The sequence below is a fragment of the Equus quagga genome, chromosome 15 (assembly GCF_021613505.1).
Source record: "Equus quagga isolate Etosha38 chromosome 15, UCLA_HA_Equagga_1.0, whole genome shotgun sequence".
NCBI classification, from domain to species: domain Eukaryota; kingdom Metazoa; phylum Chordata; class Mammalia; order Perissodactyla; family Equidae; genus Equus; species Equus quagga.
In genome coordinates, this window is record NC_060281.1 from 26,878,464 (window position 1) to 26,895,300 (window position 16,837).

The 16,837-nt window shown below is 47.6% G+C and overlaps 1 protein-coding gene across 1 annotated transcript in view; it reads right to left on the minus strand.

Moving 5' to 3' along the window:
- Nucleotides 1-1,321: 1,321 nt before the first annotated feature.
- CMTR1 (cap methyltransferase 1) overlaps nucleotides 1,322-16,837 on the minus strand; it is a 55,356-nt gene continuing 39,840 nt past the window's right edge. The window contains exons 14-24 of the mRNA XM_046639058.1: nucleotides 11,973-12,029; nucleotides 11,158-11,215; nucleotides 10,588-10,656; nucleotides 9,473-9,604; nucleotides 8,464-8,586; nucleotides 7,692-7,783; nucleotides 6,803-6,871; nucleotides 5,368-5,415; nucleotides 4,379-4,491; nucleotides 3,641-3,749; nucleotides 1,322-2,803 (exon numbers count right to left, since the gene is read on the minus strand). Of these exons, the coding sequence (XP_046495014.1) occupies nucleotides 2,671-2,803; nucleotides 3,641-3,749; nucleotides 4,379-4,491; nucleotides 5,368-5,415; nucleotides 6,803-6,871; nucleotides 7,692-7,783; nucleotides 8,464-8,586; nucleotides 9,473-9,604; nucleotides 10,588-10,656; nucleotides 11,158-11,215; nucleotides 11,973-12,029 (1,003 nt within the window). The 3' untranslated portion in view covers nucleotides 1,322-2,670. The remainder of the gene's footprint in view (nucleotides 2,804-3,640; nucleotides 3,750-4,378; nucleotides 4,492-5,367; nucleotides 5,416-6,802; nucleotides 6,872-7,691; nucleotides 7,784-8,463; nucleotides 8,587-9,472; nucleotides 9,605-10,587; nucleotides 10,657-11,157; nucleotides 11,216-11,972; nucleotides 12,030-16,837) is intronic.

Genomic DNA, 16,837 nt, shown 5'->3' on the forward strand with positions numbered 1-16,837 from the left:
TTGGTTTAGAACTCACAAAGAAGGGAGAAGGAGGGCTGTGAAGGTGAGCCCCCAGCTTAAGTGGGGAATAAGGAGGTGGCAAGAAGCACTTGCCAAGCCAAAACTATGCTGGGAGCCATTTTCAGGGCTGGGGCATTGCTGGGGCCGAGAGGCAGACGTTGTACCACTTGTCTACCACCCCCACCAAGCACACTGTCTTGCCCTCCACTGAGTGCCACTGCCTGTAATTATGGCAGACAAAATGCAGCCTGTGCAGACAAGGGCAACTTGGGGACTTGAAATGGTCCTGTGGCAGTCCCATAGGAGTGAGGAGTTAATCCATCTTCAAGAGGCAGGCAGGGCTGGTGAGGCCTGGCAGAGCGAGTGGGCAGCAAGAGTCACTGTAATGACCAGACAGACTTATGGTGACAGTGGCCAGTAAATGAGGCAGGGTTTGCAAGGAGAAGCAGTAGGGGCTGGGCTGATCGGAGTGGGAGGCAGGAGCAGCAACCAGAGACATCACCTGCTGCCCCTGAGCACACCCCCCAACTCTATCTACTCCAAGCACAGGGGCCAGGAGGGTTGGCAGTGGAAGGCTGGGGCAAGGAAGAGCAGAGTAGAGCAACCAAAAGGATGAAGGGCTTGGGCGCTGAGATTATTCCAATTAAGTGAAAAACAAGGAAAGGAGTTGCCCTGGGAGCTAAGACTGAAACATCAAGGACGGACCCTTGGGGCCAGGGTGAAAGGAGCCAAGCAAAGTGTAGGCAGGCTCCCGGGGAAAACCTGCACCAGAGTGATGGCACTGGTGAGAAACTCCAGCCTGGAGCAGACAGGGAAGCACCATGAGCACCTACACGGCCCCCACCCCCTTGTGCCTCCCCTAGTGCAGCCATGGAAGAGGGGAGGCGGGCCAGAGGTCAGCAAAACCATCTCTCCCCCGAGTCTAGTGACACTAATTGGTCTGACGCCTCTGTTATTTTAGTCACACAGACTGATCCTGGATTGTCACAGTACCACCACGGAGTAAGCTGTGTGATTTATTTAAGGGGGAAGGTACCTCCCTGCCCTGCTGAGCTGTAGGTTCATTCATTCTCTTCTAACAGGAGCTGCATAATTTCCCGACTCTTCCTTGGGCTCCCTCCCCAGCAGCAAGCAGCAAGCAGCAGCCCTGGGAGCCCTGAGCTTGGACAAGGCTCTGGTTAAACAAACCCTCTTTTCTCCCCTCTTCAAGGAGAGCTTCCTCCCCTTCACCTCCAGCCCAAGCTGTTTCATCCAAGCCAGTCCCAGACCACAAAGCACCGAGGACAAACAGCAGCAGCCCCAGCACAGAGCCACACAGGCATTAAAAATATGTTTATCTTTAATGACCCAGGATTCTGCAAGACACACTGATATACCCAGAATTGGGTGGAAATACAGCATCTTAGCGGTGCTGCTGCCAACCTGGGGGGAGGGGCTGGAGGCTGGCTGGAGACCCCTGAGGTGGAGTCAATTCCAACCTCATGGGGAGCCTCAGTGCCCTGTCTCCATGGAAACCAGTGTAGCAGTGGGATGGGGCCCTAGGGAGCCTGGATGAGCATCTCTGAGAGGTATTTCCCATTAAAAACAACCACAGGTGCCCTCCCCCACCCAAAGCTACTGCCCAGCTTCCCTTCGTCCCCCTCCGCCAAGACAGAGGAAATGGAGTGACCACAAAAGAACAAAAGCGACTGTACCTCCTACTGAGGAAGAAAAAGGGGGGGGGGAGGGTAGCAAGGTGGCTGTGGCAAACAGGGGTGCCATGATTGCCAGAGGGCTGGGTGCGACCCAACCCGGGAGGTACCCCCCGTTACGGTGGGGCCACTGCTGCTGGCACATAGAAAAAGGCAAGTCTTCAAGGCCGCTTCCTCCCCTTCTAGAGCTGCCCAAGGTTCGGATCAAAAGGGGCTGGGGCCCAGGAAGGCTCTACAACCCCAGGAGGCAGTCACATCCACAAAGACAGCACTACCTGCATCCCAATGTGGTGTCAGGGATGTGGGGCCCACATGCCTCCCTTCCCGGCCTGCGGGACTGTCAGAGGTCTGGGCTGGGAAGAACTCCAGGGAAGAACAGGACAGGGGTCAGGGAGGAGACAAGAAAATTTTCTCCAACTTGGCATCAAAACAGAGCAAGTTCAAAGAAACAAAACCTTGATTTGTACAGCAGCTGCTCCTGGCCAGCTCACTAGAGTGGGCTTCCACCCATGAGGGTTGGCCCAAGAAAAAGTTGGGCAAAGCAGGGGCATGGCCGCCCTCAGGGCAATGCTTGCAACTCAGAAAAGTGAGTCTACAGGATACAGGAGAGGCCGGCAGAACCAAAGCCCTGCTGCTCTCTGACATGTCCTCCACCAGCCCCATGTGCCCTGGGCCCTGACCTCAAACCCGCCATAGGAGCGCGTCCTTCAGGCTGAGTCCTGGCAGGGAAGACAGTTCCCAGGCAGGGGAGCGAAGTCCAAAAGGTGTCCCAGAAGGAACGTGAGTGTCCTCCGAAGGCCCCTGACAGCTCTTCAAGGGAGATGCAGAGGAGACCACCCACCCCTCACGGCCAGGCTGCAGTGCCTGTGCTCCCCAGTCCCTTTCCACTATGGGAGAGGAACCAGTCCTGTGGGCCCCAGGCAGAGCGCCCGGACAGGGAATGACGGGCCATTCGGCAGGGGTGGGCGTCCCCAGGCTGTCAGGCGCTGTGCGTCTGGATGAAGGAGAGGACATCCTCCTTGGACAGCTTGTCTGGGTCCTGGGGCTTCTGGGAGTCATGCACATGGATGCCATCCCCCCACTCCCAGAAGAGCCGGCCATAGTAGCAGATGCTGGGGAGGAGAAAGGAGGTCAAAGGGCTGCACCCAGGTGAAGCAGGACCAAGAGATCCCCATCTCACCCCTGGCAACTGACTTAGGGGATGGGTGTTCTTAAGAATCGGGGCAGAGAGGGGAAGGTCTATCTGTGACTCCAGTTGAGCAGCCAAAAGGTACCCAGTAGGTCCCTCCTCCCTGCCTTCTAGAACCAGCTTTTCCCAACAAACAGCTGTGACTGCTAATTGCATCCAACTGGATTCCTACAATTACTGATATTCCTGGTCTGTCTGTGCTGCTCTAATACAACAGTATTAGTGTGGTGACAGAAACTAGTGTCAGTGGCTAATTACAGGCACATTAAGGCTGCTGGCTACTGTCAAAATCTATGAACAACAATCTGGCAAATGGACACTGGGTCCTGACAAGGGACAGCTAGAACCCTAAGTCCTGAGGGGCAAGGCTGTGGGCCCTCAGCATGTTCCCATCACCAGGCCAGCGTCAGAAAGTCATGTAACCAGTGGCTGCTCCATGGAGCAGATGCCCTGCCAGGGTGGTGCCCTTCACACCCAGGACCCCAAACCATCAAAGCAGGTCCTGGCATCACTCTCCTCTCACTGAGCTTACTACCCAGGCCCAGCCACACCCTGGTGTGGGCGGCAGAGGTGAAGAAGGGGTTGGGGGGAGGCACCATCCCCACCCTTTTGGGGAGACACCCAGCCCATGCTCAGGGGAGTCCCTGCGGGGGCAGTAGTCAATCTCAGGACCCAGGGCATTCCCCAAGAGGGCTGGCTGGCGTCCTGACAGGAGTACCCAGGGCTGCTGAGGGGCCAGCTCTGGAGGAGGGCTACTTACTGAAATGGGGCAATGGAGTCTGCAGGGAGGTCAAAGGTAGAGGTCTTGGTTTTCTTGTTGTAGAAGAACTTCCTCTTGAAGCTTTTGCTGAATCCCATAGTCCATGGCTCTGATAGGGAAGAGGGGAAGCCCAGAAAACACACAAAATTCCCATGGGGGATAGGTCAGGCCAGTGCAGGGGTGTGCCTTCCTCCATTCCCGTACTTCCATTTCCCTCCCAAAAAAAGCAGGCAGAGAACAGCCTGTGAGGATGCTGCCTTTATCACCAGCCCAAAGGGGCCCCAGGAGTTTGACTAAGATAATTACTTCTCAATAACCTTACTCCAGTCCTGCCATCCTGCCACCAGGGCAACATCTCTGGGACCTGGGCAGAGGCAGCAGGACTTTATTAGCCAGAGGGCAGTGAAGAAAAGGGATTCTATATGGGATGCAAATGGCTAAGCTTGGCTTTCTGGATGTGCTGCTGCCGACCCAGAAGGCCCTTTTCCTACCACAAGGAGACCATGTGTGCATATATAAGTTGAGCTCCTCTCCCCAGCCCCAACCCAATCCCTGGGACTCACCAAAGAACAGAAAAGGCTCAGGCAACACAGTCCCTCCCAACATACACCTCAAATAAATGCCAGCCTGGCTGCTACTCATCTTAGTAGGGAGCCCTTGGCTCTGGCTCAGCCAGGGTCTGGGCCACTCACCCTGGCTGAGTGAAGGAGGCACAGGGAACAATTACTCATCACCCACCATTCACTGTCCTGACAATGTAGAGGCCAGTGGGCACAAAGTGCCGGTCATCTCGCCCCGTGTAGCTGAGCTTCGGTGTGCCGCTGGAGCCCTTGATGATCTTCATCTCTAACCTGATTTCCCAAGTAGGCGTGCAAACAGGAAGTGTGAGTGTGTGCGTTAAAAGAGAGAGAGAGAAAGTCCTAACACTAGTCTCTAGCTAATATCAAAAGCAGACCAAACACAGTATTTTATCTTGTTTCAGTGTAAGAAACTGAGGCAGAGACCTGAGTTGCTCCAGGCCACACAGCAAGTGAGCTAGTGCAATATTGGGTTTAGAATTTGGGCTCTGCACTTCCAACCAAGCAATGGAGGCAGGGGAGTGACAGATGCCCCTCCTATGTTGTTACTGTTTGGGGGGTTTAAGGTGAACCAGTAAGGATAAGATCTGAGATCATGGGTGCCACTGGGTCAGTCCACCACCTATGGCATCACTGTGGCCACTAAAGAGTTAACATGAGAGCACTGAGACCTGGCCCAGCTCCCGTGGCCACAGCAGGCGCACACCCAGGATGAACCCCCCAGATCTGAGCACCCCTCACACTGCTAAGAATGTGAGGAAGCAGTTATGCCCCCTCCACCCCTCCAGGCTCAATTTTTCTGTCAGCACCAGGAGCTGGGATTTATAGTATTTCAGGCAGCTTGCTGCTCTGCCCCTCGCAGGGACAATCGTAACTATTACAGCATCAATGAGCCCGTATTTCTGCCTGACACACACCCGCCCTGCTCCCCTCCTGACAGGGTGCTGAATCAGCTCTCAGCCAGGGGCCTCTTGGCTGCAGCGAAGCCACGCTGAGGCAAAGGAGGTGGGGGGTAGAGGCTGCCCGTCAGGGCCAACTCACTACCCCACCTCCAACCCATCTACAAAAAAACAGAATGAATCCTGGACACTGCTGCACCCCCACCCCAACTGCTCTCAAATCCTGAGCTACCCTGGTTGAGTCACTCACCTGACAAAAATCTTCTCCATCTCCTCCAGCCTGTACACCTCCTTTACCCTGTAGGTAGAGGGATGGAGAGGGGACAAAGGCTTCCTGGGGGCACATTCTTGTCTGGGCAGCAGCTGGTAGGCAGGAGGCTGTGCCTGTCCTAATCCTCTGCCTTGGGCCCCTACACTACCCAACCCGCCAAGAACTAGCACCCCTAGCCTGGATCCCAAGCCCATTGAAGTGATGTCTTACAAAGACAAGCTCTAGGTTTCAGAGCAGCCAGGCATCCCCTCAGACTATAACTGTGGTTCTGGAAGATAGGCGGGAGCAAGAGGAAGGTCTGGCAGAAAACGATGTCTCTGCCAGCATTCCCACCCAGGTCACCTTCACCATTACCAAAGGCAAGAACACCAAGGGCCAGGCTCTTGCCCAGGTCTGTCTGCATGGATTTTAGGCCTTCCTGTAGCAGTTACTTCCAAATAGTCCTAATAGGCCAATTACCATGAGGGGGGCGGGGAGGCCCCTACCCAGGATGCAGGGCTCCTGGTTTGGCGCCCCGCCCTCCACCTCTGGGGCCTTGAACATGCCTTTGGAGCTGCTGCTGGGTCAGGTCCCCAAGACTCAGCAACTGGACCACAAGCAACGGAGGCAGGGTCCTTGGAAGCTGCCTCTCAGGACCTGGCAGACAGGCCATTTTAAAGCACAGGAAGAAACTGCTGTTGCACTTTTAGAAGACATCTATAAAGTGCATTCTCACTACTGGATTTAATTTTAACTAAGTAAATTTCTATTAAAGATAAAAATAAAAATTATTTTGATAAAGTATAAATATACATCTCAGTCTCTAGTCCCATGAAGCCCCAAAGGCAATAACCTAAGACCTCGGCCCAGCCTGGAAAAGTCTGTTCTCCACCTATCTGCTCCTTAACTCTTCTCATCCTCCTCTCCTCCCTCAGGGGCCTAGAACTTTCACACTACCTAACATGGCGACAAACCCTGGCCTTCTTCCCAAGCACCAAGGATCTTACTCCCTCAAACCATCCTCCTCTATTTCATGTTCAAAAACTCCCATTCCCTCAGCACCCTTTTCTTACCTGAAAAAAATGAAAAGGCCAGGTGATATGCTAATGATACTCAAGCGTGAATGTGTGACTCCCGAGGTGTGTTACCGCTCTCAGAAGCACGTCTTAAATAAGGATGCTTTAACCCCTAGGAATGAATCTCCTGTGGAGCTTCACCCACTGTGACAGGCAGGATGGGAGATATTCTGGGACGAACGAGCCCCCTCCTCGCACCCCTAAACAAATCACTCAAGGGCACTCTTCCCTCTAATGCCAACCTTGCCTGGTCCTTTCCACTGAGCCTTCCCATCCCCCACAGGACAGGGAAGCAGGCATTGGCCAGAAAGAAGCAATGAAGAAGGGGGATTTGGGAGAGAGAGAGATAATATGCTCACCTGATAGGATTCATGTCAGGCCGACTGGGCTTGGAAACAGCTTTCACAAATTTCTCAGCAAGCTGAATTCTACAATCCAAACAGAGTCTCTCAGAGGCAAGCAAGGGTGCTTCCACCAGCACCCCCACCCCCAGGGCATATTTACAGCATCAGTGGGAGAAGACGCTTGAATTTGCAGCAAAACTGCTCCAAGAGGCAGCACTCATATTCCCCCAGGAAGCCCACCGTGCCCTTCTCCACTGATGTCTTTATGCATATCCTCCCCCTCTCTCTGGATTCTGACCTCTAATTTCGCTACATCTTGGTTGGTTTTCCCGATGTGTACCTTCGCTGTGCTCAGTCACTTCAAGTATCATCTTTACTGGATATGTCTGCTCCATCACCCCAGACCACAGATACCACAGTACACCCACTCAGATGAACCAACTCAGGAGTGACATTAGCATCATGGCAGTATAAGACATCCCTCCTTTTCTAGCAACTGATTAGGCATCCATTCATGAACAAAAGCGCCTCTGTGGGAGTTGTGGAATCCAGTTGTGGACTTAAATAGGACCACCCAAGCATAAGACATGTTCTTCACAGGAGAAGACCCTATAAGGTTGCCCTCTTGCTCAACCTTAACACAAACATCAGCACTAATCTGAACAGCTGTGGCAAAATGGAGTATGTTGGTATCCATGACAATCAGGGCCCAAGCTCTAACAAACTCTGAAGTGCCAACATCAATTTCCCATTCTGTCCTTGGAACCAGCCAGTGGGTAGTAGAGGGAAACTAAGGATGCCCTTAAGCAGAGGAGGCCTGGGTGGAGGGCGAAGCCTCAGACGCTGCTGTCACAGAGCTGTTCTGGCCCACCCCTCCCTCCCTCCCCCAGGGCCCAGGTCTCACCGCTGGTTAAAGTGCTGCTCCCGCACGTCACTGCCATTCAGCACAAGGACATCGAGGATGTGGATCGCACTAATCTTCCGCTGGGCCTTCCCCTAGAAGGATAAGTACACTGCCCACCCTGCTAGGCACTGGCCTGGGGCCCACTCTGCCCACCATGCACGCTGGCCTCCATTCTACTTACAGCTGGGGGAAGGACTTTAAAACCCAGGATATTTCTCTTGCCTCCCTCCCAGCTGGTTCTCAGCACCAATCGGCCCAGGCTTCTGAATAGATATCTGAGGTTTTGGATAATGAGCCCCCTTGAACCTCAAACCCAGTGAGGCTGCCACCATGGTACTCCAGCCAGGACCTGGCTTCCCACCCTTGCCAACAGTTCCACTGACTATTCTGAGAGTCATCAGTATGGCTGTAATACCCAAAGCTCATGGGAAATAACAATGCTTCTTCATGCTTCTTTTCTAACAGATCTCTGGTCAAAAACTAAATCAGCAGCTAAAAACCCAGTAGCTCCAACAGGACTCTTGATGCACAGAGAGGATCAAGGGCTCCTCCTATACACATAGAGACTATGGTCCTTCCTGCCTGAATATACTGTGGCTTAGAGCAACTGCTCGAAGAGAAGGAATAATTGCAAAGCCTTCCCCAGGCCCTAGGCCCTGACAAGCACCACGTGCAAGGTAACCCAGTTAACTCGGGGAAAAAGGCCAGGCTCAGCTGTGCCCCAGTTGCCTAGCTGGCAGGATCAGAACACGTGAGCAGAACCACCTCTGACCTCCCCTTTCAGCTCGTGAACAATCTCCACAGAGAGCAAAGTGTCCCGGGGTAGCTCTGTCTTCAGGTCCAGCTTGACCCAGCGGTCTGACTGGCGGCCATCCCACGTGTAGATCTGGGACTTCTATGGGGAGAGAGAAAGGGCCGAGTCAGGCAGGCATGGAGATTAGTGGGTGAGAGGCTCAGTTCTCAAAAGGGCTTTTAGTTGGCATCTACAAGCTGAAAATGTCAGAAGACAATGTCTTGGAGAGATTAGTCACTTATACTTCAGTGATAAGGATAGTGCTGTCCTGCACTGCCTCAGTGGAAGAGGAGGAGTAATCTGGCTTGGTCCTGGTGGTTGGAACAGACCCAGAGCACCATTCAAAAGGCCTAAGTTCATAATTAGTGGCCTTCAAGAAAGATCCAGCTTGGTGTATCTCTGAGGTGGGTTTGGTGAAGGGTCCAGAGAGCAGAGGAGGAGGAAGTAAAAAGAGAAAAAGATAAAGTGTGCGAGGACACAGAGAAAGTAAGTGAGCAAGAAGAGATAAAATTATACAGAAAGACAAGTCAGAGTGGAAAGAAAGCAATGATGACTTTACCTAATTAGGTAAGATATAGAACTGCCAAGGCTTTCCCTCACCTCATTTTAGACTCCAAGGGCCCCAGAGTAAGGATAGGTGGTGTCTTTGCAAGACAAGGGATGACATGGGATGGTGGAGGTGTTGGAAAGAAACAGCTGCATGGGCTCAAGCCAGATTAGCCCGCTAACCATCCTGCTAGCCTAGGAAATTCCATATGACAAGAAAGGAGGTAGTGTTCACTTTAGCAATGTAGAGATGAATAAGCAAATGCATGAATAAATGAAAGAATGAAAGACACTTGGCTAACTCAAAGCTGGGGTCAAAGCCCCAGCTCCTTAGTGCCAAGAAGAACATGCACCAATTGTGGTAGGCAGTTGTTCAGATTCCCACAGACAGAGGCGAGGTTCCACCACCCCAGGCTAGGTAAGAAGGCAGCTGTAGACTTACCCCCAGGCAGATAAGGAACTTCTGCTCGCTGCCAGACACCATGCAGCGGTAGTCGAGCACTGGGCGGATCTTCTCTAGGGTTTTGGAGGTGAGCAGCGTGGGCTTATAGCTGAAAATGTCAATCTCAGTGCCCTGTAAACCCAGGTCAGAGAAAACAGGGCTGGGTCGGGGGAAGGGACAGGCGCTCAGTATGGGTGCCTGCATGGGGGATGGGGGCAGGCTGGGAAAGGAAAGGACAGGAAGTACTTGCTCTCTGAAACATGCCCCCTGTGACCCTGCTCTACCTAACCATGCACTAACTGGATCTAATTCCATCTGCTTGGAGTGCTCCTTTAGGACCTATTAGGAGAGGTTGGGAAAGGAAAGAACACCGAGTCCCCAAGTACAGATCGATTTAGCAGGGCTATAAGGAAATGTCACCAGAATATAAAAGCCACTTCTTCAATAAAACTGAAGGCAAGGACTCACCAGCAGTTGGTCTGAGCGCAGTTCTCTCTCCACCCCATTCACAAAAATGTACACATGCTAGTCTTTTAAGGCCATCTTGAAACTCATTCTCTAGTCTCTGACCCACAAAACCAGCAACAATGGCCCATGATCTGGGCCAGATTTATATGAAGCCCAGGGAGAAGCCGGAAACCAGATGGTAGAAAAAAACAGGGCAGAAGAATTCCAAGGACCAGCTCAGCAGAAACAGGACAAAGAGCCTAGGGTTAGGCCAGCCCCACTGTGGAGCTCTCCTGGTAGCCTCTCTTAGCCCTCTGCCCAGCTCCCCCATCTAAAGTCATCCCATACTTCATGTCTCCCCTGCAGGCAAATCTCATGGGACCCTGAACTTGCCAGGGAGTAAGAGCCAGCACCACCCTTTGGGCATGGGAATGCTGAGCACAACACATCTCAGGACAAGAATCTTCAGGCAGTTCAATGGGGTCTTGGGAAACTCAATACCCTATACCAAAGGTTCCCACCTATGTTGGCCTCAGCTCAGCCCTGTGGAGCACGGGTGGCAGCTGCACAAGCCCTGTAGAGGCCAGGCATCTGGGGGTCTCATGAAACCTGCCACATCTAGAGTTAGGCCTCTCTAAAGTTTTACCTTCTCCAGATACCAAATTTACCTGGATTAGCTCAAAGAACTTAGATTTCGGGTCTGAGGAAGAAGGAGCAACTCGAGCCTGGTCTGGGATCTGAAAAGAGACAGCAAAGAGCTTTGACTTTCAAATGTGCTTCTGACCAAGGCTGTGTGTGAATCTATGTAAGTGAGGGGACAGGTTCAAACAGGAGAAGAGGAAATGGCACGTTACAAAGGAGGGGAGAAAGTGGAGGATGGAGGTGGTTAATTCTGTCACTGCTCCCTTTCACACCCTGTGGTAGCACACCCCAAAGGCCACTTCCCTTTCACCGGGGCTCTCTGTGGTGAGTGTTGCTACACAAAGCCACCAGCAGAAAACTGAGGCCTGTTCACCCACCACCCTTGTCCTTTCTGACCCAGCTGTAGGAGCAAACTGACAGCAAAAGGGACAAGATCATTCCCAACAATGCTGAGATGTCCAGCTCCGAAATGCTGTGAGGGTAGACAGACACTTTCACGCAGGGGGAGACCCTCAGGTGACAGGGTTGGGAGTCAATCCCATTCTTCTCTACAGCTTCCCTACCCTGGAGCAACAATGGTCTGGGGAGATGCTCACCCCCCAAAGTCGGAGGCACTCTTTCCGGATCTCTGCCTGCCGAGGCTCACTCAGGGTCCTGGAAAAATGAAGCCAGCAAGCGATTAAAACCTCCAAGATATGCAAGGAATTTGCCTCCTGTGCGCCCCTCAGTACCCCAGAAAGGAAGCCTGCATGAATGAACATGTGCATGCACACCTGGAGACCACGTTGCCATTAGCCTAGGGTGCTTTTAACAATCACACAGCTGTCTCTTGAAGATGGGAGCTCAGATGTACACAAAATGGGATGACCTCCCCTTCCCACCACAAAGGGAAGGGAGAAGTCTGCCCTCCTGACCACCCTGGATGCCATATACCCTTCTTCCAATTACCCATCAGCACGTTCTGGCTCTTCCTCTGCTAATACAGGCCACTTCAAGTCCATCCCAGTGCATGTGACTCTGCCCCAGAAAGCTGAATTAGCTCAGGTCTGCCCCCTACCAGAGGTTCTCCTTGAACAGTTCTACCTCTCCTCTCTTGATCACTCTTTACTCTGTGTCCCCTGAACATTATGTATTCTACTCGTGCTGTGCCACTCCACACACTCTAATCCACTGTTAGGAACTTTTCCTGCATCCTTTTCCTGGGCTATTCTTATCTGCCCAAAGACAAAGTCTTTGAGGGCAAGGTTCAGGCCATATGCTTCTCTGGGATCCTGCATAGACCACAGCAGAGTATGAGATAGAAGAGTAGGTATTTTAAATGTTTAAATGAAATAAAGAGCTCAGGGGGAGAAGCTAAACGAAAAGCTCTTCCCTTGAAATAGATGAATTCTGGAAAGTGGGAAACACTCACGTGTCTTGAACAAAGGCATGGATTTTGGCCAGAGCTTTGATCTGCAGACTACAGTGGCTACAAGAAAAAAAAATTATTTGCTTTCAGAAAGATTACCAAAAAAAGACAACCAAAAGACATCAGGACAGAGAAATTTAGCTGGAGCAGAGGCCATCTATATTTAGGGGAGGGGATGGAGAGTTGAAAGAGAACCCCCTCGACCACACTCCAAGGTACAGTTATATGGGGGCTGCTGATGGCTGAGAGTAAAGCAGAAGAACTGAGTCAAATCTTCCAGACACTCAGATCCCAACTCCTGCTAAAATGAAGTTTTGATCCCATCCTTAAAAATTTGAAAGCAGTGGTGAACTGATCCTTCACAAACCAACAATAAAGCCCAGACTCAGTTCAACTACAGACTAAACTGACTCAACCACCTACACTAACAGATGCCTGTTCTACTTTAGTCTCCACTGTTCTTTCACACATAATGTCTGGGATTTAATAAAAAAGTATGAGACAGGATAAAGCAAGAAAACGTGACCCACTCACAAGAGAGAAAACAATCCAACAGAACAAGACCCAGCGATGGTCCAAATATTGGAATTATCAGACAGGGCCTTTAAAATAACTGTAAAAAACATGTTCAAGGATTTAGTGGAAAGGTGTACAACATGCATAAAAAGATGGAGAATATCAGCAGAGATATAGAAACTATATTTTAAAACAAATAAAAACTCTAGAAATGAAAAATATGGTATTGGAGATAAAGAATGATTTTGATGGGCTTACCAGCAGACTGAACACAGTAGAGAAAAGAATCAGTGAACTTGAGGACTGACAGGTCAACAGAAATCCAAAGTAAACACAAAGAGAGACAAAAGTGAAAAAAAATAACAGAGCATCTGAGCTCCATGAGACAATAAAAAACAGTTTAACATAATTGGAGTCTCGGAAGCAAAGGAAAGAATAGGACAAAAATATTGACATGATAATAGCCAAGATTTTCCCAAACTGATGAATGAAATTAATCCACAGATCCAAGGTCAGGGGACCCCAAGCAGAAGCAATACAAAGAAAACTGTATACAGTCATGCATCGCTTAATGACGGAAGACACTTGGAGAAATGTGTCATTAGGCAATTTCATCGTTGTGTGAACATCATAGAATGTACTTACACAAACCTAGATGGTATAGCCTATTACACACCTAGGCTATAGTGTACTAATCTTATGGGACCACTGCTGTATGAGTCCATCGCTGGCCGAAACGTCGTTATACGGTGCATGACTGTATAAACACATCATGGTCAACATGCTGAAAACAAAAGATAAAGAGAAAATCTTGAAAGCAGTCAGAGGAAAAAGGACACATAACCTACAGGGAAACAATGGCTGATTTCTCATCAGAAACAAGGAAAGCAGAGAACAAACAAGAATGATGGCTGACTTCTCATGGGAAATAAGAAAGGCAGAGAACAATGGAAGAATATCTTTAAAGTGCCAAAAGAAAAACACTGCCAACCTCAAATTCCATATCCAATGAAAATATCTTCAAGAAATGAAAGGATTTTCAAAAGACAAAGGCTGAAGGAGTTAGTCTCCAGCAGACTTGCACTACAAAAATAGGTTAAAAGAAATTCTTCAGGCTGAAAGGAAATGATTCCAAATAGAAACTTGGTTCTGCAGAAAGGAATGAAGGAGTGGATAAATATGTTAGTAAATATCAAGGACCTTCTTAAAAAAGATTAGATGTACATATATAGATGTATGTATCTTTCTCTTTAAAAGACTATAGACTGTTTAAAATAAAAATAATGGCAACGGAAAGTAGGTTTATATAAAACAAGAACACAAAGGCAGGAGGACTGTAAATATATGTTTACTGTGATCAGGTTCTTACATAGTTCATGAAGCAGGAAAATATTTTTTGAAAGTAAACTATGATAAATTAAAGCTGCATAATGTAATCTTTAGAGCAATAACTAAAACATAACACAAAAGGCTTAAAAAAGAAAAAAAACCAAGGAGATAAAAAGGGACACTAGGAAATACTGACTTTGCCCTCCCCCCAAAAGGAAGGAAGGAATAAAGAAACAAAGAGAAGGGGCAGGCCCAGTGGTGCAACGGTTAAGTGCACACATTCCGCTTCTCGGCAGCCCAGGGTTCGCCAGTTTGGATCCCGGGTGCGGACATGGCACTGCTTGGCACACCATGCTGCGGTAGGCATCCCATGTATAAAGTAGAGGAAGACTGGCCCTGAACAAACATCCATGCCCATCGTCCTCCCTCCCCAAAAAAAAGGAGGAGAATGGGCAGAATTAGCAGGGGGTAAATTCTTCCTAAAAAACAAAAAAAAAAAAAAGGAAAGAAACAAAGAGAAGACAAGATAAACAGAAATCAACCAACCAAGAGGATCCAGCCCTGATGGCCTAGTGGTTAAAGTTTGGCATGCTCTGCTTCAGAGGCCTGGGTTTGGTTCCTGGATATGGAACCACACCACTCATCTGTCAGTAGCCATGCTGTGGTAGTGGCTCACAAAGAAGAACTAGAATGATTTACAACTAGAATATACACAACTATGTACTGGGGCTTTGGGGAGGGGGCGGAAAATGAGAGAGAGGAAGACCGGCAACAGATGTTAGCTCAGGGCAAATCTTTCCCAGCAAAAAAAAAAACCAAGAGAGAGGATTTAAACCTAAATATATCAATAATTACATTCCACATAAATGTACTAAACACCCCAGTTAAAAGACAGAGCTGTCACACTGGATAAAGAGATAAGACCCAACCATGTGCTATTTACAAAAGAAAAAGACAAGTTGAAAATAAAAGGACATAAAACGATAAACCTTGCAAATACTAAGCAAAAGAAAGCCGATGTGGCTATATTAATATCAAAGTAGACTTCAAGACAAAGAGTATTACTAGAGATAAAGATATTTCATAATGACAAAATGATCTTAAATGTGCATGTAACTAATAACAAAGATCCCAATATATGGAGTAAAAACTGATAAAACTAAAGAAATAAACAATCATAGTTGAAGACTTTAACAGCCCTCCTTTAGCAATGGACAGAATAAATAGTCAAAATATCAGTTAAGATACAGAGGATTTGAAAAACACCATGAACCAACTTGACCAAATTAACATTTATAGAACACTACACTCAACAACAGAAGTTGGAATATTCACCAAGATAGAGCATGTGATTAGCCATAAAAAAGGTCTCAATAAATTTCAAAGGATCAAAATCATACCGAGTATATTCTGAGTACAATAGGACTAAATCGAGTAGATATCCTGAAAACCCCAAAATATCTGGCTATCAAATACCACACATCTACATACTCCATGAACCAAAGAACAAATAATAAGAAATTTAAAGAATATTTTGAACCATATTAATGAACAGATAACATCCAATAGTCTACATAAACATACAATACTACATAATATACAATATATTAAATAATAAATGTATCCATATAAATATCCATATATATTTACATGCTATAAATAAATAAATAAAAGGAAATTATTGTTTCCTTTATTCTCCTTATTTTGGACTTAATTTGCTCTTCTTTTTCTAGCTTCTTTGATTTTAAATCCTTTCTTCTTTTAATATATATATTAATAAAGGGATTATAAACAGGGAAACATAGCATTTACATATACATATAAAATACATATATATGTATGTAAATATATATGTATTTTATATGTATATGTATTTTATATGTATATATAAAAATATATATATAAATATACATATGTATTTTTATATATATATTTTTTAAACCAGACAAGGACTTCAAAAGAATACAGATTTAGAGACTAATATCCCTCATGAACATAGACACAAAAATTCTTAATAAAATGTTAGTAAATCAAATATAGCAACATGGGACCAGCCCCGTGGCCAAGTGGCTAAGTTTGTATGCTCTGCTTCGGCAGCCCGGGTTTCGCCGGTTCGGGTTCTGAGCGCAGACATGGCACTGCTCATCAAACCATGCTGAGGTGGCATCCCACATGCCACAACTAGAATGACCCACAACTAAAAAAAACTACACAACTATGTACTGGGGAGCTTTGGGGAGAAAAAGGAAAAAATAAAATCTTTAAAATATATATATATATATATATATATAGCAATATATCAGAGTGATATTCATGACAAACTGGAGTTTATCCAAAAATGCAAGATTTGCTCACCATTTGAAAAATCACTCAATGTAATTCACTGTATTAGTGGAATAAAATAAGAATATAATAATTTCCACAGATACAGAAAAAGTATTTGACAAAATTAAACATCCATTCATGATAAAAACTCTGAGCAAACTGGGAATAGAAGAAAACTTTGTCTGATAAAGGACATCTACAAAAAAACCTATAGGTAACATCATACTTAATGGTTAAACAATTTACACTTAAAATCTAGAACAAGGCAAGGATGTCTGCTCTCATCATTTCAATTCAACATCGTACTGGAAGAACTAGTCAGTACAATAAGGCGTGGAAATTAGACAACCACCGTATGATCCAACAATTCCATTTCCAAAAGAACTAAACAGGATCTCAAAAAGACAGCAGCATCCCCATGTGCACTGCAGCACTATTCACAATAGCCAAGATGTGGAAACAAGCTAAATGTCCATTGACAGATAAATGAATAAAGAACATGTGGTATATACATACAAGGGAATATTATTTGGGTTTTTTTTTTTTTGAGGAAGATTAGCCCTGAGCTAACATCTGCTGCCAATCCTCCTCTTTTTGCTGAGGAAGACTGGCCCTGAGCTAACATCTATGCCCATCTTCCTCTACTTTATACGTGGGACGCCTGCCACAGCCTGGCTTGCCAAGCAGTGCCATATCCG